Source organism: Gracilinanus agilis, chromosome 1 (assembly GCF_016433145.1).
Source record: "Gracilinanus agilis isolate LMUSP501 chromosome 1, AgileGrace, whole genome shotgun sequence".
NCBI lineage: Eukaryota > Metazoa > Chordata > Mammalia > Didelphimorphia > Didelphidae > Gracilinanus > Gracilinanus agilis.
Window position 1 is genome coordinate 387,592,453 of NC_058130.1, and position 21,278 is coordinate 387,613,730.

The 21,278-nt window shown below is 36.6% G+C and overlaps 1 protein-coding gene across 1 annotated transcript in view; it reads left to right on the forward strand.

Moving 5' to 3' along the window:
• The window catches only part of PDZD2 (PDZ domain containing 2), a 348,778-nt gene that overhangs the window by 213,658 nt on the left and 113,842 nt on the right, over positions 1 to 21,278 (forward strand). The window contains exons 3-4 of the mRNA XM_044664497.1: positions 3,121 to 3,263; positions 17,732 to 17,864. Coding sequence (XP_044520432.1) covers positions 3,121 to 3,263; positions 17,732 to 17,864 — 276 coding nt within the window. The remainder of the gene's footprint in view (positions 1 to 3,120; positions 3,264 to 17,731; positions 17,865 to 21,278) is intronic.

The window sequence follows — 21,278 nt, forward strand, 5'->3', positions numbered from 1 at the left end:
ATGAGAAATATTATTTTCACTTTGTTAACATTGAGAGGAAGCACAGTTGGGAAAACTTGAGTCAAATTCAGTTTCAGACATTTATTAACTGTGTGACTTTGGATAAGTCACTTTGGTGCTGTCTGCCTTTGTTTTTCATGTAATTATCTAAGAGGCTTTAGATGCAGAGAGTGCGAGTTATGTTGATAGGCAATTTTCTTTCTACTTTTCTGACTCTGTGATCTCCAAAGGATTAAATTTTGTGATGTATCCAACACATTAGCATCTGGAGAAGCCAACTGGGAAATAGATTTGCTGCTTGTAATATTAAAACACATTGCAGCCTGGAGAAATGCAAACTGTAGGGATGCCTGGTTTTTTCCCCCCATTATTTCTGAGAGCTAATGTGCAATTCACTCTGGATCCAAATACAAGCCTTTGAATCAAGATTTGCCTCTGACACATGCCAGCTATCAGACTCTCAACAAATCATTATACTTCTTCAACTTGTCTGGGTAAAAGAAGTGCCCCACTGGGTGTTCCCTGCCCTGAGGCAACCACACGTCCCAGCCAATCTCCCCTCTTACAAAAACCCAAATTATTGATTTTACCAATGTTTACAGATGAACAAATAAAACCGAAATGGAGAGTTTGTTCACTTCCTGTGTGCCTTGTTTCCAATCTGAATTTTGTGTTTCCAAAAGAAAATTACCCTCTCCCCACTTCTCCCTTTTTTAAGACTCAACTAAAACCAGATAAGTTTGCCTATTCCTGGGGTTGGACCATAACAATCATTCGTATACTTCTTTTTTTTTTTTTCTGAGCCAAGAGTCATAATAATAATAACTCATTTTAAATTGTGCTTTAAGGTTTGAGAATTTACATATATATGCATATGTATGTATATGTACATGTACACTAACGTGTAATTTGATTTGATCCTCACAATAACTATGTGAGGTAGGGTCTATTATTGAGGCCATTTATTGAAAATAGGCTAAATGAGGGTCATATAGTAAGCATTTGGAGCAGGATTAAAACCCAAGACTTCCTGACTTCAAGTCCAATCATTGTTCTACCCAATATACCATACCACTTTTTCTTTTTAAATTTAAATTTAATTTTAAAAAAACAACCTTACCTTCTGTCTTAGAATCAGAACTATATATTGGTTCCAAGGCAGAAGAGTGGTAAGGGCTAGGCAATGGAGGTTGGTTAAGTGACTTGCCCAGGGTCACACAGCTAGGAAGTGTCTGAGGCCAGATTTAAATCTAGAACCTCCCATCTCTAGGTCTGGCTCTCATATCTACTTATTGAGCCACCTAGCTACTGCCCTCTCTCCCCACTTTTATAAGGAGCAGGGTCCTACTTTCCCAGACCACCAGAGCTGAGTCACAACCTGGCATGGTATAGGTAAGACAACCCCATGACTTTGCTGTTGTTCAGTCATTTCAGTCATGTCTGGCTCTTCATGAATCCATTTGGGGTTTTCTTGTCAGAGATACAGGAGTGGTTTGCCATTTCCTTCTCCAACTTATTTTATAGATGAAGAAACTGAGACAAACAAGCTAAGTGACTTGCTCAGAGTCACATAGCTAGGAAGTGTCTCCAGCCAGATTTGAACTCAGGAAGAGGAATCTTTCTGACGTCAAGCCCATTTTCTAGTTCATCACCGAGCTGCCCCCATCCCACAGCTTAGCTCCAGCTTATTTAGTCGCTCACTTTGACATGTGACCAACTTTATTGTGGGGCCCTCCTCTGCAATTGGAGGACATATTCAGAAACTTATTGATATCAGCTAATAAAAAGAATATTTGATTAGGTATTTCTGATCATGGTATGTGTTGGGGAGTAGTAAATTGGTCCCAGGAATCCAGAGTCAAGGAGTGGCTGCTGGTGGGAGTGATATACATATGATTGCCCTTAGATGGGCTACCTAGAAGTATGGTTTCACTTGTCTGAAGGACAATAGGGAAGAAATGAGAGTTCCAGAAGTCAGGAATGGGACACAAGGAGAGATGGAGTCAGAACTGGGAAACTTGGATTGAGAGGAGAATTAATAGGTTCATGAACTCCTGAAGTAACTCTATAGCTTCCAAAATTGCATTTGGCCAGACTGTCTGGTTGGTCATTTGGTTAAAGAAGAGATTTTCGGCAGAGTAGTGCATTTCTGGAAAAATCAGACCCTCCAGAAAAGCGCATTAACAGGGAGTACATATGAGTCCAACTGGTCTCTAATGTCTGGCAATAATTTTTCTAGACATTCCTTTTGCTGCACATCAGCAATAAGTCCAAGCCTGTGTGTGTGTGTGTGTGTGTGTGTGTGTGTGTGTGTGTGTGTGTGTGTTTTATTGTGGCATAAAGCTTCATTTCACTTTCTGACAATGTATTTCAGATTTTCCAAATGTTTCAAATTCTTTCTGTTTTGCAAGCAATTTCATTGGGCACATTGCCTATTCCTAACAGCACGAGTCTAAGGGAGATTTTTACCATTACCACACTTTGAAAGGAGATTTGGACTTTCATGATGGATAAAGAAAGCAGATAGTTATTGTTTCATGTATAATTTGAACAGGGCAAAACTCTATGCATAACCAAGCATCTGTTTTGGTTTTGTTTTTGTATTCTTGATGTCTATACCAGGGTCTAAGTCATGGAAGGTGTCAGTGCTCATTGCACTGAGGTAATGAGTCCAAAGAAATTTGGACAATAAAGTCCCAGAGAAATAAGATACATTCTAATTCTTAGTCCCCTTCTGGCTTTAAAGTCTCTTAAGTCTCCAGAGTGAGAATTTTTGCCACAGACCTCTGTGTCCTCTTACTGAGCCAAGGAGTCTGAGATGATCTAACTAAGAGCAGGAGTAGCAATAGTAGATAGGAGAGCGAGCATGTAAATTTGGTAGGATATGAGCTTTTTTTACAAGGCGAGTATAAACAGCACTTTGATTCATGAATTTACTAATTGTTCTTTCCTGCTGCAGACTTTAGTTCTGACATACAGAAGGAACATTCAGTTCTTCTACCCATTTCCAAGTGCTTCTGATTTTGCCCCAGCTGTGATGGCTCCATGAAGTGACTCCTGTTTAACACTGTCATTACATCAATACACTTTTTTCCTTTCTTTTTTTTCCCCCTCTCCCAGCGAGAAGACTGCCGGATATGGAAGATGCACATGGTGAAAGGGTCAGATGGCCTGGGCATCCAGATTACCGGAGGCCGAGGATCAAAGCGATCACCACATGGTATCATTGTTGCACATGTAGAAGAAGGAGGTGCTGCACACAGGTGATTTAATTGTGTCTTCACGGTCCTCTATCTCCCCTATCCCATACCCTCCTCACCTTCTAAACCATTAAAAAATAAAAGGGAAAAAAAAGCTAATTTATAGGAGGCTTTGTGATATCATGCTAGACTTGCAGTAAGAAGACCTTTTCTCTGACACTAATTGTGTGACCCTGGGCAAGACACTTGATTTTTATGAGCCTCAGTTTTTCCTTCTAGAAAATAGAGTTGATACTTGCACAGCTGACCTCACAGGGTTTTTGTAAGGAAAACTTTGGGGTTTTTATTTTATAAGCACTTTAAGATTTTTAATCATCTTTTTTTCTGTCACGTGGGACTTTCTAGTATTTGGCACAATTTCATCATAGGAGCATAGATCAAAAGCTGTGAAGGACCCTAGAGGCCATCTAATCTGAACCCCTTATTTTACAGGGGAAGAAAACCAGAGCTAGTGAGGTTAAGTGACTGTGCCTGTGTCCACATCAGTAGCAACAGAATCAGACTTAGAATCCAAGTTTTCCTGGCTATCAAGTTCAGCATTGTATTCATATACATAGTGTATGTCAAACTCAAATAGAAATGAATTGCTGTACTCCACTTATTGACTTAGAAAATAAACAAATTAACATTGTTTATGTTGTATTATATTTTTATTTATTTTCTTAGCATTTCCCTATATTTTAATCTGGTTGCCCTCAGGAGTTTTTTTGTGGTGGAGGGACTAGATTTTGCCGTCTAAGTATTTCAGTGCACCAGATTTTCCCCTTAAATAAGAAATGAAATTGATTTTCAAGTATATCCATGAACTTGTTCTCGTTGCTTTTCTAAGTCATCCTTACCTTAAACTCTGTTGCTCTATGTTTTGAAGTATAATTGCAACATGGAAAATGGCAGGGTGGAATTCCTGCAAGACACAGGGTCAAGCCTCACCCAAAATTCCAGGGGGCCCCCCTAGAGAACTCTGGGTGAGGGAACAGTTTGAAAGCAGTTAAACATTTGATTCCTGGGGGTTGAAGTGAGCAGGTAACACTGCTTGCTGTTCCAGGTTTTGGGATTGCTTTGGAGGCCATCTGAGGCGAGAACCATCTTGGTTCAGCTCAGTAGTTTGCTTGTTTAGCTGAACTAGACCTTTCTAGCAACAGAACAATTGTTATTTAGTTATTTTAGATATTAGAAGTGATAATTACAGGCTTGAGGGCAAGCTAGCTAAAAGTCTGCCACTCCCACCTGGGAGGAGAGGGGCAGTTTCTACCTAACAGTTCAGGGCTTCCCAGATCTTATCCAAATCCTTGAAACCCCTTCCCTGCCTTCCCTTCCGCTTTTATAAGTAAAAACTTCATCTTTTGGAAGCAGTGCCTGTTTATTATTCTGGGCATACTTACATCCAACTTCAGCTAAGTTTCCTTCAGCCCATACAAGTTATATTCGTCTGTCCCTGATAACAACAAGACACCAAGCTTCTCCTGTTGTCCCTCAGTCAAACCTGTGGGGAATATAAGTTGAGAAAGTGAATATCATTAGAGATTTGCCTTGCTGAGCCTTTCCAGAAGCCATCAGTCCTGCCTCCATTTCCAACTGCTTGGTGGGAGGGGTGAGAGTAAGGAGTACCTACCCCTCCCTACTCACTCAAGCCTGTATGTGGGGGAGGTTTGAGTCCTGCAGATTTCTAGTATCAGGCCATCTCTTCAGCTTCCCAAACATCTCTGTTAAGATCAACATAACAATAATCTCTTTGGAATTAGGGGTATATGGAATATCTAAGAGCCAGAGATCATAGAAAGATCATTATGTCACTTTCCTCTCAAACTCATCCCTGATTTTTCCCTTCTTTGTTTGTAGAATCTGTTTAGACAAGTTGTCCCAAAAGTCTTACTTCAGCTTTATGCTTTAAAGCTTTAATGGATAGTTTTACATTATTAAAACTTTAATAATGCAGAACCATATTAATACTTTTGGGACACTGAATTTACCTAATGCCTAACCATTTTACTTCTTGAATGAAGACAGAAGCAAGATTCACTGTAGCAGATGGAATTTGTCTACAAAGTAGATCACTTGCCATGTTTATTGGTGCAGTGGAGAAATTAAAAAAACATTTTTATACAGTTTTGTTTTATTAGCTCTAATTATTAGAATTTTGGATCTGGGACATATCACAAAATGGCAGAATCTCAGAAGAAGAGACCTTAGATGTCCATCTACCTCAGAATCCTTCCTATAACATACTCAACAAATGGTCCTCTCAATCTTTGCTTAAAGACCTCCAGTACATGAGAACTCATTGCCTCCCAGGATTGCCCATTCCATTTTACAATGGCCCTAATTATTAGGAAATTTTTTTCATGACATCAATCTAAATCTACCTCTCAGCAACCTCTACTTCTTCATCGATATTCATTCTATTGCCTGAATTAAGCAAACAAATCTAATCCATTTTCCTTGTGACATCTCTTCAGATACTTCAGAACTGCCATGTTTTCCTCCCCTCATTCCTTCCCACCAAGTCTGCTTTTCTAAAGGTTAAATATCCTTAGTTCTTTTAGTTATATGATATGGTTTTGAGGCAGTTCACAATCCTGGTTATCTTTTTCTATCTATTCTTTATCATTGTCCTTCCTAAAATTTTTGAAGATCATCTAGTCCAGATTTTCTACTGTTCTAGTGAGGAAGCTAAGGTCCAGGAAAAAGAGATTTGCTCAAGGTCATCCAGCTTGTGAGTGATGGGACTGTAATCCAAATCCATGAATTTTTCCATTATGCTCTGCTGCCTATCAATAAACATTTGCTGAGAATTCATTGGGATACAGCAGTCCCCTTGAACTCCATACTAAGGAAGAGACCCAGTTCCTGCCAGCAGAGAATCAAGCCCTATAGGTTTGTTGTGCCAGAAAGACTTGGTGCTCCAGGGACCCATGATTTCTTAGTGTTGGGACCTTTTCCTTTTAACAGATTGCAAAAGTGGACAGTTTCTTGGGACAGCTAAGTGGCTCAGTCCATAGAGATCCAGGTCTGGAGATGATGGGAGGTCGTGGGTTCAAATCTAGCCTCAGACACGTCTTAGCTGTGTGACCCTGGGCAAGTCACTTATCCTCAGTTACTTAGCCTTTACTGCTCTTCTGCCTTAGAACTGATACTTAACATTCATTTGAAGGTAGAAGGTGAGGATTTTTAAAAAGTGGATGATCTTCATTCTTTCTGTGAATAAGTCTCACCATTGACGTATACTGAGCTCATACTTTACTAAAATCATCCCAGATCCTTTTAGTTTAAATTGCCTCCTAGTCATGTCCCTTTAACTCCCAATACCCCCTATTTTAAACTTGTACCCTGGAATTCTTTAATCCATGTACAGGACTTTATCAGCTTAGCTGCCTTCTCACTCTCCTGATTGGCTAGATTCTAGTTCTCAACTGTTGCTTGCTTGGTGAAATGACTGTTTCTCAAGGGTTGGGAATAGGGATGATGTAAGTTACATTTAGAATATGTAGAAGATGAAGATAATGGTGGTACAGAGGTGGGTTGGGAGGTCTTGACTTGAGCATCCAAGGTTATGGGAAAGATAGAAGTATCTCAACTCATAGCTGGTTCACCAGAACCAAGAAGGAGAGACAAGGACAACTTTCTTACCCTCTTAGCTAACTTTTTGAATGAAGTCATACTTGTTGACTGATTGCCTGGAGCTCAGAGACAGGCAAAGCTAGAGATAGGACTTGCGTTCCCATAGTGGGATGGTTTTGTAATAATAAAATTAGGACTCTGGTCCTTGGAATTTAATAAAGTTTATTAGAATTACTTGGATAGGTAAAAGAAGAGAAACAGAGAGAAATTAAGGGCTAGGCTAGCTTTCCACGTGGCTGGTCCAGCAGCACCCCCAGGAGCAGCTTCCTTTGCAAGACACCAGAGACAGAGATAGTGAACACTTCCTCGTTTGCCCCTTTTATCCTGTCTTTCACATCAGGCTCAAATTCAGAGTCATGACCAGATCAAGTTCACAGTCACATAGCCTATGTAGGTGATGTGACTCCAGAAAAGGAGGAAGGGTAAATTTCCTTCACACAATTTAAAGCCATGAAAATAGATGAAATCCTTTTGTACAAAGATGTTAAAAATTCCTGGCACAAACCTGAATAAAACATAAATGGGAAATGTTTAAGAAAATAAATAAAATACAATAAGACACAGATAATGTTAATTTGTGGTTTTCTAAGTTTGAGTTTGATACCACTGAAGGTCCACTGTGTCATTAAGATATCCTTTTGGACTCCAAGCAGTATGGTAAATTCCTAAGGTTTATTATCCAGATACCAGAGACTGAGCCCCTTATTTTTAACTATATTTGGGGCCCTTAAACTTGGCCAAAGATGCTATTAGACATTGTCTGATCTGTTTTGTTCTATTGAGCCTGGCAGTTAAGATGAAGAATCTCCCTCCTCTATGATAGGGTCCTTTCCTTTAGTTCCAGTAACCCGAGTTTCCTAGAGTTAGGTCATCCAAGACCATCAGGATAAGACTAACCACAGTGGAGATTTTGTCCCCTATGAAAAAAATCTATAGGGCATGTATACTCCCTAATCAGCCCTTGAGCTGGTTGTCCTTAGTGATTCATCAGCTGCTAAAAGGTGGGGCCCCCAGAGAATAAGGAAGAAGGCAGGGACCTGGATCAGTGGGAAGAGCACTGACTGGCTTTCCAGTCAAGCAAGTCCCTTCTTGTCTGTAGACCTTAGAACAGTGATGGGCAAACTTTTTAAAGAGGGGACCAAAGGAAAGGAAATGCTCATCTGTCAGTCTGTTTCTAATGCAACTCTTTCAAAGTTTCATTGTATTGTATCCTATTCATTGTATTCGTCAGATTAGGAATAATGTCCTGCCATGGATAGAACATTTTAGGGGGCTGCATCTGGCCTGCGGGTGGTAGTTTGCCCATCATTGCCTTAGAATCTTCATTTGAAAAATGAAGGGTTTGGACCAGATAGCACCTGGGGTCCCACCTAGCTCTAGATTTATGATTTTATGATTTTTTCTTATCTGAAGTCCTTCCCCTGATCTGATTTGATTCTTTTTTCTTCATTATTTACCCCTGTGATGATTTTCATCACTGTCCTCATTGTTCTATTCTGGTGGCTGGGGGTGGTAAGATGGTGGGAGAGGCTTCTCTCCTAGCTGTTTTTGCCTTGTGAGCTCCCCTATGGCAAGAGCCTGAGCAGCCAATCTGGTTCTGTGTGATCATCAAAGGTGCTGGGTTTGTGGAAGAGAATAAGGCCAGATTTGGAGGCTTCCCTCACCAGTGATCCTGAGAAAGAAATCAAGTTTGTCAAACTGGTAGCATTGACAGGTCCCCTGATTGTCTATAGTCACCAAGATGGTGGAAACTCATCCTCTGGCTGGGGGAGAGAAGGGTGATCGCCACTTCCTCCCCCATCACAGAAGTAGGTGAATCTGTCAAAGCCAATTCTAAGTTGATACCATAGAATTACATCCTTCCCTGTTACCACCATAATGCTAGAAAGAACTGTGAAGGGAGAAATAGGATAAATGTCTAAAGATTGGGAGGCAAAGTTCAGTAGTTTAAGTTGAGGTACCTTTTTCACTTATTGTCCTTACAGATTTCTCCATTTATCCTAAAAACTGATTTAGAAAGTTGACAGGTGTTGCAAACTCTCTCAGCTCCTCCTGTAGTGGCAGGTAATGTGGAAAAGTCAGTGTTTAGTGCAGATATGACTGGGCCAGGACCACCCCTAATTCAAACTGTTGGCCCTTTACTATTCTATTTCCCATGACTTCATTCAGCAACCTGAGCTGAGCGAGTGGGTGGGAAAGTTGTCCCTGTCTCCCCTCCTTGGTTCTGCTGAGCCAGCTTTGGATTGGCTGTTGTTTTTTTTCCCCACAACACATGGAAGCTCAGGCCCATCCTCCCTAACACTGTACTCATTTGCTGAGATCATATCTGAGGCTTCCCATCTACCCTGAGGCTCCAGACTAGGAATGACTTTCTATTGTTTATATAATTTTAAATTTATTTATTTGTTACATTAAAATACCTAGGTTACTCCCTTCTTCTCTCTGCTCCTTCTATTAGATATGGCATCATTTGACAAGATATATGCATGTATAAAACTATGATTTGTTCATTTCTGTGTATCAGTTCTTTCTCTTGAGGTGGGCATATACAAGTCATTTCTTTAAACAGTATTTCTGTTGCTTTATTTAATGTTCTCTTGGTTCTGCTTGTTGGATTCTCAATAACTTGATGTAGGTATTTCCATGTTTTAAATTAAAAAAAAACCCTCTCTTGGGGCAACTGGGTAGCTCTGTGGATTGAGAGCCAACCCTAGAGAAAGGAGGTCCTAAATTCAAATCTGGCCTCAGACACTTCCCAGCTGTGTGACCCTGGGCAAGTCACTTAATCCCCATTGCCTAGCCTTTACCACTCTTCTGCTTTGGAGCCAATACACAGTATTGACTCCAAAATGGAAGGTAAGGGTTTTTAAAACAAAACAAACAAAAAAAACCCAACCTTTACCTTCTGTCTTAGAATCAATACTTTGTAGGCCAGGCTTTTTTTATTCCACTGAGCCATCTAGCTGTCCCCTTTCTATGTTTTAAGAAAATTAACCTGTTTGTTATTTCTTATTGAGCAGTAGTGTTCCATCACAGTCATTTGCCACAACTTGTTTAGCAATTCCAGTTTTTTGCCACCACAAAGAGAGCTTCTATAAATATTTTAGAAAATATAGGTTCCTTTTCCCCTAATCACCTTAGGAAATAACCCTGATAGTGGTATTATTGGGCCAAAAAGTATGGAAAGTTTTATAACTGAGCTTAATTCCAGATTGTTCTCCAAAATGTTTGGGATCAGTTCACAGTTCTACCAACAGTGTACAAGTGTCCTCATTTTTCCACATCTCTTCTGACCTTTGTCATTTTGCCCTTTTACCATGTTAGCCAATTTGATAGATGTGAGATGGCATCTCAGAGTTATTTTGATTTGCATTCATCTAATGAATAATGATTTACAACATTTTTCTATATCTATCTATCTATCTATCTATCTATCTCTTTTATTTCTCCATCCAAAACTGTTCATATCTTTTGACCTTTTATTGCTTGGGGAATGTGTCATATCCTTATATATTTGATAAATTTCTCTATATTTTTTAGATATGAAACCTCTATCTGAGAAACTGTCTATAAAATTTCTCCCTTAGCTTATTGCTTTCCTTCTCAGCTTGGTCACATTAATTTAATTTGTAAAAAAACCTTTTAAATTTAAGGCATTCAAAATTATCTATTTAAAAACGTCATTCAATGCTTTCTATCTCTTGTTTCCTGATAATTTTTTCTCCTGTACATAAATCTTATGGGTAATATGTTCTCTGTTCTTCTAATTTGCTTGTAGTATCTCCCTTTATGCCTAAGCCATGTATCTATTTTAATCTTTTCTTGGTAAATGGTGTAAGATATTGGTCTATATCCAAGTTCTGCCAAACTGCTTTCCGGTTTTCCCAACAATTTTTACTAAATCTTAAACCCCAAAACTTCTTTTTTTTTTTTCCAAAAACAGGATTACTGTAATCTTTTTATCACTCTTGTATATTCGTTCTATTTCACTGATCTGCTTTTCTCGTTCTTAGCCAATACCAGATAATTCTGATAATTACTACTTTATAATATAATTTTAAAATGGGTATCGCTATGCCTCTTGCCTTTACATTTTTTCCATTAATTCCTTCTTGGCCTTTTGTTTTTATAAATGAATTTTGTTATATTTTCTCCTAATTAAATACAATAATTTTTTGGTAATCTAATTGGAATAGCATTGACTAAGTAGTTTGGTTTAGGTAGGAGTATCATTTTAATTATATTGACTCTACCCACCCATGAACAGTTAATATTTCTCCAATTATTTAAATTTGATTTTATTTGTATAAAAATGTTTTATAATTACTAGTTACATTCATTTAGTTTTTGGATTTGTTTTAGCAGATACAATCCTAGATATTTTATTCTATCTATGGTTATTTTAAATGGTAAAACCGTCCACCGACTCCACGAAGATTCCTAAAGGGTAGAACACTAAGAAAGGGGAACCAAGGACTGAGTGAAAATGGGTTACGGGTTATGGACTAATGGAAAGAGAAACATAAGAGAGAATAAAGACACACAGACATAGAAAGTTCTGGCATAAGATAGACAAGCAAGTAAGCTCTGTTGGGCAAGAGCTTTTTTGGTTAGGATCTCTGATGGTCAAGAGCTTAGATGGTTCAGAGCTTCATCCTCAACTGCCACATAGGTACTTTTATTGGGGTTACAACAATATGGGGGGAAGGGGAGAGCCAAGTGGTCTGATACATTAACATTACGAGGTAATCATCTTGAGATACAAACTGCTGGATTCTAAGACAATATCCATATGAGGAGGAGTTCAATCTGGTCTAAGGCATCCACTGTTCTTTGATACATATGTTAATTGATTATTGTAAGTAAAATAAGGAGACTGAGATAACTGACCAGTCTTTTTGGAGTGTAGTCTTAGGGAAGGGCTAGGAATTTGGCAAGGTTGAGGTTCAATTTAACTCAAGGTTACAGAACAATCATAAGCAATAAAAGAGCCAGTTTTTGAGCACTCTTAAAATAATATCACAATTAATATAAACATGGATTGCTACAAATGGCTTATATCTTACTATCTTTTTACAGAATTTTGTTGGCGATGTATGAAATGTTGATCATTTATGTGGATTTATTTTACAGCCTACTACTTTGCTAAAATTATTGTTAGTTTCAACTAAATTTTTAGTTGAATCTCTGTGTTTTTCTATGTATATCATCATATTATTTGCGAAGTTTTATAATTTTACACATTATAATGACTTCAGTTTCTTTTTCTTTTCTTATTGCTATTGCTAGCATTTCTAATAAAATATTAAATAATATTGATGATAATGGTCATATTTGTTTCACTCCTGAGTAGGGAAGGTTTCTAACTTTTCCTTCTAACTTTTAACTTTCTAACTACAGATAACATTTGCTGATGGTTTTAAATATATACTAATTATTATTCAAAGGAAAAATCCATTTATATCTGTTCTCAAATGTTTTTAATAAAAATGAATGTTGCATTTTGTTAAAAGCTTTTCATGCACCTATTGCTATAATTATGACTTTTGTTACTTTTTTTGTTGATATAACCAATTATGTTAATAATTTCCCTTATATTAAACTATCCAGCATACCTGATATAAATCCTGTAGTCTTTGAGATACATTGTTGTATCCTGGATAATATTTTATTTGAAATTTTTGCATGTATATTTAGTATTAAAATTGGCCTATAATTTTCTTTTTCTATTTTTGTTCTTCCTGGTTTAGGTATCACTTCCATATTTGTTTCATAAAAGGAGTTTGGCAGGATATCTTCTTTACCAAGTTTTCTAAATAATTTATTTAATATTGGTTTTTTGATGATCATTAAATGTTTGGTAAAATTCACTTGTAAAACCTGTCAGTCCTGATGCTTTTTTCTTATAAAGTTAATTTATGGCCTATTCAATTTCTTTTTCTAAAATAGCTAAAAAATAGATATTGTATTTCCTCTGTTAGTCTAGGAAATTTATATTTTTGTAACTTTTTCATGTCACTTAAGTTGGCATATAATTGGGCAAAATAACTCCTAATAGTTGCTTTGATTTCTTCTTCATTAGTGGTAAATTCTCCCTGTTTATTTTTGATGCTAGTACCGTAGTTTTCTTCTTTAAAAAAAAAATCATATTAACCAATAGCTTATCTATTTTGTTGTTTTTTTTAATAACACCAACTCTTAGTCTTATTTATTGATTTAATGGTTTTCTTACATTCCGTTTTGTTCAATTTACCTTTAATTTTTAGGATTTCCAATTTAGTATTTAATTAGGGATTTTTATTTTGTTCTTTTTCTAGTTTATTAAAATTGTGTTTTGACTTGTTCTTTCTCTTTTTTTATTGATATAAGCTTTAGGAGAGAAAATTTTTTCTGCTTTTGCTCTATCCCATAGGTTTTGAAATGTTGTCTCATTATCATAATTTTCTTTTATAAAATTATTCATTGCTTCTGACTTTTAACCCCTTATTTTTCAAATTAAATTATTTAGTCTCCAAATAATTTTTATTCTTTGTTTCCATGGTTCTTTATTAAGTATACTTTTATTGCATTATCTAAAAAGGGTGCACTTAATATTTCTACTTATCTGCATTTAATTATAAAATTTTTGTGTCTTAGTATATGATCAGTTTTTATAAAGGTACCATGTGCCACTGAGAAAAAAGGCATATTCCTTTCTATTCTTGTTCAGTACTCTCTAGATATCTATTATATATAGCTCATTTTAGATTTTATTTATGCTTTAACTTCTTATTTATTTTTTGGTTAGATTTATCCAGTTCTGAGAGGGGCAGATTAAAATGCCCCCACCCCTGTCTGTTATCTGTTATCCATTTCCATCTCTGACTCCCTTAACTTTTCCTTTAAAAATTTGGATACTATAACATTTAGTGCATATAGGTTTAGTATTGATAATGCTTCATATGGTACATTTTAACATAATGCAACTTCCCTGTTTATCTCTTTTAATTAGATCTATTTTAGCTTTTGTCTGAGATCATTATAACTACCCTTCATTTTTTGGTCATTGTTTATTGTCGGCTGAAGCAAAATATATCTTACTCTGTTCCTCTGTTATTCTATGTGTGTCTCTCATTTTTAAACATTTCTTGTAAGCAATATATTGTTATTGGGTTTTAGTTTGTGCTCCATTCTGCTATTCCTTTCCATTTTGTGGGCGAATTCCTCCTATTCACATTCAAAGTTATAATGATTTTCCTCCATTTTATTTTTTTCGCTATTTTTCCTTTTCTGCTTCTTTTTTATCTTATTCTTTCTCAAAAATCTGATTTTCTTTTAAATACCACCTCCTTAATCCCCATCTCTTCTTCAGTCCTTCCTTCATTTTCCTCCCCTATTCTAAGGTTCTCTCCTTTGTCTTACCTATACCCTCCTAGTTGTTAATTCATTCACCCTTCTCTTCTGTCACTTTACCTTCTTAGTAGTTAATATAAAGAACCTCTATTATTCTGTCCCTTATTCTTATCCACTTGCCCTCTTTTTACTTAATCTATATTCTTTTTAATATTCTTCCTCTTAATCTTTATCCCTTGTCCTACTACCTCTCTATGAATTAAGAAAAAAATTCTACTTCTGTTTGTTTGTATTATTCCTTCCTTTATTCAAATCTGATATTATAAATATGAAAAATAATAAAGGCTGGTATGAATATATATTAGTAATTTAATTAAAGCCATGCTGATAGATAAAGTTATTAGACCACGCGCTTGTAAGCATTCAAAACCGCCGCCCTCGCCATTACTGTCTCCTGTTTCCTGTCTCGAGTCTGCTGGCCAAGAGAGAGCCTCCCTCCTAACCCCGGAGATTATAAACTCCTCTCTGCGTCGACGTAGGCCTCCCCATGCCCAAAGAACCGGAAACGGAAACCCGTTGGACCACGGGAAATGTAGTTTGATACATTTCCCAAATTTCACTTTTACAATATGAATAAGGTATACTAGCATTAACAGCCCTTCATTCCTTCCTTCCCTTCATTCATGCTGCTTTTATATAATTACTCCAACTTTCCCCTCTCCATCCAATTTTATTTCTTTTTTGATGCATTTCATTATATTCAACTTGACTTTGAAGCTTATATATATATATATGTATATATATATGTGTGTGTGTGTGTGTGTGTGTGTGTGTATATATATATATGCTGCTTCAAACTATCCAATTAATGATATCATTCTTAAGTTTTAAATATATCCTCTTCCCACATCAGAAGTAAACAGTTTGACTTAATTAGATCCTTTATTATTGGTGATTCATGTTATCTTCATATGTTTCTTCTCATTCTTGTAGATCAAATTTTCCATCCAGTTTTGTTCTTTTCTTTAAGAATATTTGAAAGTCTTTTATTTTGTTAAGTGACCATTTTCCCCCTTTCATGCTTTGCTGGTTAGTTTATTCTTGGTTGTAAACCCAGGTCCTTTGCTCTCCAAAATATTTTATTCCATGCCTTTCATTGGTTAAAGTAGAAGCTACTGCTAAATCTTGTATCATATTATTGCATCTGCATCTTTTTTTTCTAATTGCTAGTGATATTTTCTTCTTAACCTTAGAGTTTCAAAACTTAATTATAATGTTCCTGTGAGTTTTCCTGTTGTGGTCTATTACAAGTGATGATTGATGAATTCCTTCAAACTCTATTTTATCTTCTAGTTTCAAAGCTTCAGGACAATTTTCTTTAATATTTTCTAGAAGGGTAGTGTTTAAATTCTTTTTAAAAATTTATAACTTTCAGGTAGTCCCAGAATTCTTATAGTGTTTCTTCTCAGTCTGCTTTCCAGGTTAATTGCTTTTGTAATAAGATGTTTCCTATTCTTTTATTTTTTATATTTTTTCATATCTTCAGTTTAGTTTTATTATTTCTTGCTGACTTAAGAAGTTATCAGTTTCCTGTTATCACAGTCTAATTTTTAGCAAGTGATTGTCTTTGTTTTTTTCATCTCTTCCAATTGGTTAACTTTAAAATTTTTTTCTCTATTATCTTGTATTTTTTTTCTGATTTTCTCTGTCTGTCTGTCTCTGTCTCTCTGTTTTTGTCTCTCCTTCACCCCCCCCCCCCAATAACCCTTACTTTTCATCTTAGAATCAATACACTGGGTTTTGGTTCTAGTAGAGTGGTAAGGGCTAGGCAATGGGGCATAAGTGACTTGCTTAGGGTCACACAGGAAGTATCTAAGGTCAAATTTGAACCCAAGCCCTCCCATCTCTCGCCTGGCTCTTAATCCACTGAACCACCTAGCTTCCCCCTCTCATTTGGTTTTAAAGTCTTCCAAGAATTCTTATTGGGCTTGTGCTGATTTTATATTTTTCTTTAAAGTTTTATGAATGGATACTTTCATTTCATGGTCTTCTGAATTTTAACCCTGATGTTCTTTTTTTCTAAAATATCTATGATTGGATTCTTTCTTTTGCTTATTCATTTTTTAATTTTAATTTTTAGTGGCATATTTTTAAATGGAGAATTTTATGTTAGTATGAAGTTCTTCTCATGGATAATGTTGCAGGGTTTAGTTGTTAGGTGGTTGTTATTTTTTGCAGTCATTATTTCCTGGGCTCTCTGATGGTCTTTGACTTCTTGGTTCTTCTAATTTATAAGTTGTAGGGTCTGCAGGAAAGTTAGCATTTTCAGGGCTCTTGAACTCTATACTGGTGTTTCTCCACAAGCTGTAGGTATAGACTTATGTCCCTTTCCCAGAGCTGCAATCAGGAACTCTGCTCTCCCAGATTTTTCACCTTTTTCCAGTCACACTCACTTGAGTGTATTTCCTCCACTTCTTTGGTCACAGCTTGAACCAATATCTAGTCAGTGCCTTTAGGCCTTGCTCCAAGCCAGTTACTAACCTCTAGTTAGTTGAAGGCTCCAAAGCTGAAGCTTCACCTCTATGGCTGCCTCCAGGCTCTGCCATCTGTTGATTTGATCATTAGATTGCACCCAGAGCCCTTCCAGCTTCTTCCCAAGTTGTCTTACACTGAACAGTTGTTTTTTGCTGACTCTTAACTATTTTTGCTGTTTTAAAGTTCAATTGGGACTGACTTTCAAATTAAAGTTCATTTTATGGGTTTAGGGACTCATCATGTGAAGAAAAGGGAAGGGAATGGAACCACACATTTGGCTGCTGCTGCTGGTGGTGGTGGTAGTGGTAATAAAGCCAGGAGAGAGCATCCTAGCAGTTGAGGGTTCAACTAAAATGGAGGAATGATAATGAAATGAACCTGAAGGATCCCCAGACTCTAGCCCTGGAACAGGAGAACATTGTTCTTTAGTTGGTAATTTCACCCTCACTTGACACTCCAGGGAACTATTCAACTCCATTTAGTTCATTTGGCTCACACAGAGATAATAGGCAATGTCTGCTGTTACCTCTGTGATGGAGAACACCTTTGGATTATGTTATATGCCTCATCTCATATGTCATTTATGGCCTCATGTCATATGCCAGCCATCTAAAGCCCTTGGGTTCTTTGCTTCTCCATCCACGATGGATGTATATATGTACCATATGCAGATCTCTGTAGATTTATTTGTTTCTAATAATTGACATGGAAATGCCAAAGAATAGGGGCTTCTTTGGTGGACTTGTCATTAACTTGTTGAAACTCATGCTATCTTTTGGACTGATACTTACCTGTGGTTGTAATATTAGTTAATTTATATGAGGCAATCAAGTAACTCCATTTAAAATTGTTTTTAGCTATTATCTCTTTCTATTTAAAATGTTACTAAGCACCCTCCCCTCTTCCATGTCTGATTCCAGGGAAATCACAATTCTTCTGCTTGAAACATCTTGACAAAGGTTGTTTTTTCCTCTTTGTTTCCTCAGGGATGGCAGGCTGACATCAGGAGATGAGCTGCTGATGATCAATGGTCAGTCACTCGTTGGCCTCTCCCATCAGGAAGCTGTGGCCATTCTCCGTGCTGCCGCTGGACTGGTTCAGTTAGTGGTGGCCAGCAGGGTAGGTATTTTAGAGTATTATTTTAACAATGGCAAGGATAGAGATATAGACTGTATTTGTGATTTTATTGGTATGAAGAAAGACCCTTTATCAATGCAGGCTAGTATATTATCTTAAACTTATACTCTTATAGAATTGCCCAGGACATTTAGAGGGTAAGTGATTTGTTCAGGCCCGTTCAACCAGTATGTGTCATGGTCAGGACTTGAGATCATATCTTCTTGGGTCCATGACTAACTCTTTATCTTCTTTTATTTGAACCTTGCCTTGGAAGCAGGCATGCCAGGCACCATATGCTTTTTTATAATTTAAACTTCAACACAAATGAAATCAAATCTAACCAACTGGAAAAATTAATTGGTCACAGGTAAGCTGAGCTAATATAATAAAGATGGCAATTCTACCCAAATTAATTTACTTATTCAGTGCCATACCAATTAAACTACCAAATTTTTATTTTATATAAGTAGAGAAAATAATAATAAAATTCATCAGGAAGAGCAAAAGGTCAAAAATATCAAGACAGTTAATGGAAAAAAAAACCATGAAGGAAGGTAGCCTAGCAGTACCAGATCTCAAACTGTACTACAAAGCAGTAATCATCAAAACAATCTGGTACTGGCTTAGAAATAGAATGGTAGATCAATGGAATAGATTAGACATATAATATTGAAGGGTAAATGATTTTAGCAATCTAATGTGTGATAAACCCAAAGATGCCAGGTTTGGGGATAAGAATTCACTATTTGATGAAAAATGCTGGGAAAAATGGAAAATGGTAAGGCAGAAAGTTGGTATAGGCCAATATTTCACCCTGTCTATCAAGATAAGGTCAAAATGGGTGTATGATTTAGACATAAAGAGTCATAACCATAAGTAAATTAAAGGAACAGAGACTATTTTGCTTATCAGTTCTATGGAGAAGGACAGAAAAAACAAGAGGTGTAAAGAACATTACAAGATATAAAATGAATAATTTTGATTATATTAAGAAGGGTTTGTACAAACAAAAACCAATGTAACCAAGATTAGAAAGGAAACAACAAATTGGGGGGGGGGGGAAATTACATCACATTTCTCTGATAAAGGACTCATTTCTCAGTTATTTAGAGAACTAAATCAAATTCATAAGACTACAAGTCATTCCACAATTGACAAATGGTCAAAGGATATGAACAAGCAATTTTCAGATGAAGAAATCAAAGTTATCAATAATCATATGAAAAAATGATCTAAATTATTCCTGGCTAGAGAAATGCAAATTAAAAGAACTCTAAGGTACCACCTCATACTTGTTAGATTGGCCAGTATGACAGTAAAGGGAAGTGATAAATGTTGGAGGAAATGTGGTAAAATTGGGACATATGCATTTTGGTAGAGTTGTGAATTGATTTAACTATTCTGGAGGGCAATTTGGAACTGTGCCCCAAAGGCTATGAAACTGTGCATACTCTTTGATCTTGTAATATCACTACTGGGTATGTGTCCCAAAGAGATCATAAAAATGGGGAAAGGATTTACTTGTACAAAAATATTTATTGTTCTTTTTGTTGTGGCAAAGAATTGGAAATTGAAGATTGTCCATCAATTGAAGAATGGCTGAACAAATTATAGTACATGATGGTGATAGAATACCATTGTGCACTAAAGGAATGATGAATGGGATGATTTCAGAAAGTGCTAGTAGAAAGAGCTACATGAATTGTTGCATAGTGAAATAAGCAGAACCAGGAAAATGTACACAGTAACAGCAATATTGTGAAATAATCAACTGTAATAGACTTATCTATTATCATCAATACAATAATACTAGATAATTCTGAGCGACTTATGACAAGAATGCTATCTCCCTCCAGAGAAAGAACTGTTGGAGTTAGAAGGCTGATGAAAGCATACTGTTTTTCACATTAGTTTATTTGTAGGTTTTGGGGAGGGTTGGTTTTATATGATTATTCTGTTACAAAATGACCAATGTGGGAATGTGTTTTGCATGATAATATTTGTATAACCAGATAAAATTTCTTACCATATTGTAGAAGGGGAAGGGAAAGGAGGAAGATAATTTTGATATTATCATTTTGGAAAAGATATGTTGAAAATTATTATTTACATGCAATTGGGAAAAGATAGCTTTGGAAAAATTAAAAAGAAAAAAGATAAACATTTGGAAAGAAAGGGAATCTGAATTGGGCCTTTGTTCAATGTCATTTGACAGAATAGGAAAATGAGGGCTTGCCAGGTAGGTTGTGGGAGAATTCGGACTGGGATCCAGGTTTCTTCTTTAATTATAGCCTTAGGGGGTTTTCCCCCCATCGGAACCTTCTCATTTTCTTCTTCATGGTCTTCTTCAGCAATACCTTCAAGATCAAATATAAAGTTCTGTGCTAGACTTTTAAAACCCATCATAAACTGGCCTTTTCCTACCTTTTCCTTTCTTCTTATACCTTACTCCAGTAATGGGCAAACTATTCGGGGGGGGGGGGGGGGTGTCAGATCCAGGCAGTAGTTTGCCCATCACTGCCTTAAGCAATTCCCTAAACACAACGCCCCCACATTCAGATGTAGTGATTAGGGAATTGCTTAAGGCAGTGATGAGCAAACTACTGCCTGGGTCTGGCCCCCAGAGAATAGTTTGCCCATCACTGCACTCCCATCCACATACTCAATGATAAAGAGACACTTGACCACTTTGCTTTTCTGGAACAAGATACTATATCTACTGACTATGTTTTTTCTGACATTCTCCCTCATTGTCAAATCCTAGCTTCCTTGACTTCCTTCAGGTCTCAGTTAAAAGAATACTTTCTTCAAGAAGCCTTTCCCAATTCTGTCTTAATGCCTGTGCATTAATTAATTAATCCCCCTGAGATTACTTTTAATTTATCCTATCTACAACTTTGTATATGGTTGTTTGCATGTTTCTCCCCCCACCTTTAATCTGTGAACTCCTTGGAAGCAGAGATGGTTTTTGCTTATCTTTGTATCTCCAGTGTCTGGTACATTGTAGACACTTAATAAATAAATACTTTTTGACTTGTTAACTTGTAAGGAGAGAAGATTTCAAGGTCATATTGTGGTTTACATTCCTTGTGATACCTGGTGTTGATGGGTTGAGATCCCACTTCCCTCCTTGGAACAATACTCTCCTCTACAAACCCCAATTGCTTAATTATGTAGATTCAGTGACATGAAATCAAGAGGGAACAGGTGTAACTTGTTTCTGAATCCATTAGCCTATTTTTGTTGTAGTTGAGACAATGAAATAGGCCATATTATTGATGAATTGATGAGTTGTTAGTGTAGCCTAGTACTTCATTCAATTAATGCTGAAAGATGGCCTGAGGTCCTGCAGGACCTTTAGAGTGGCTCCAGTTAATTCTTGCAACACTGAGCTATTTCCAATTTGGTTATGTG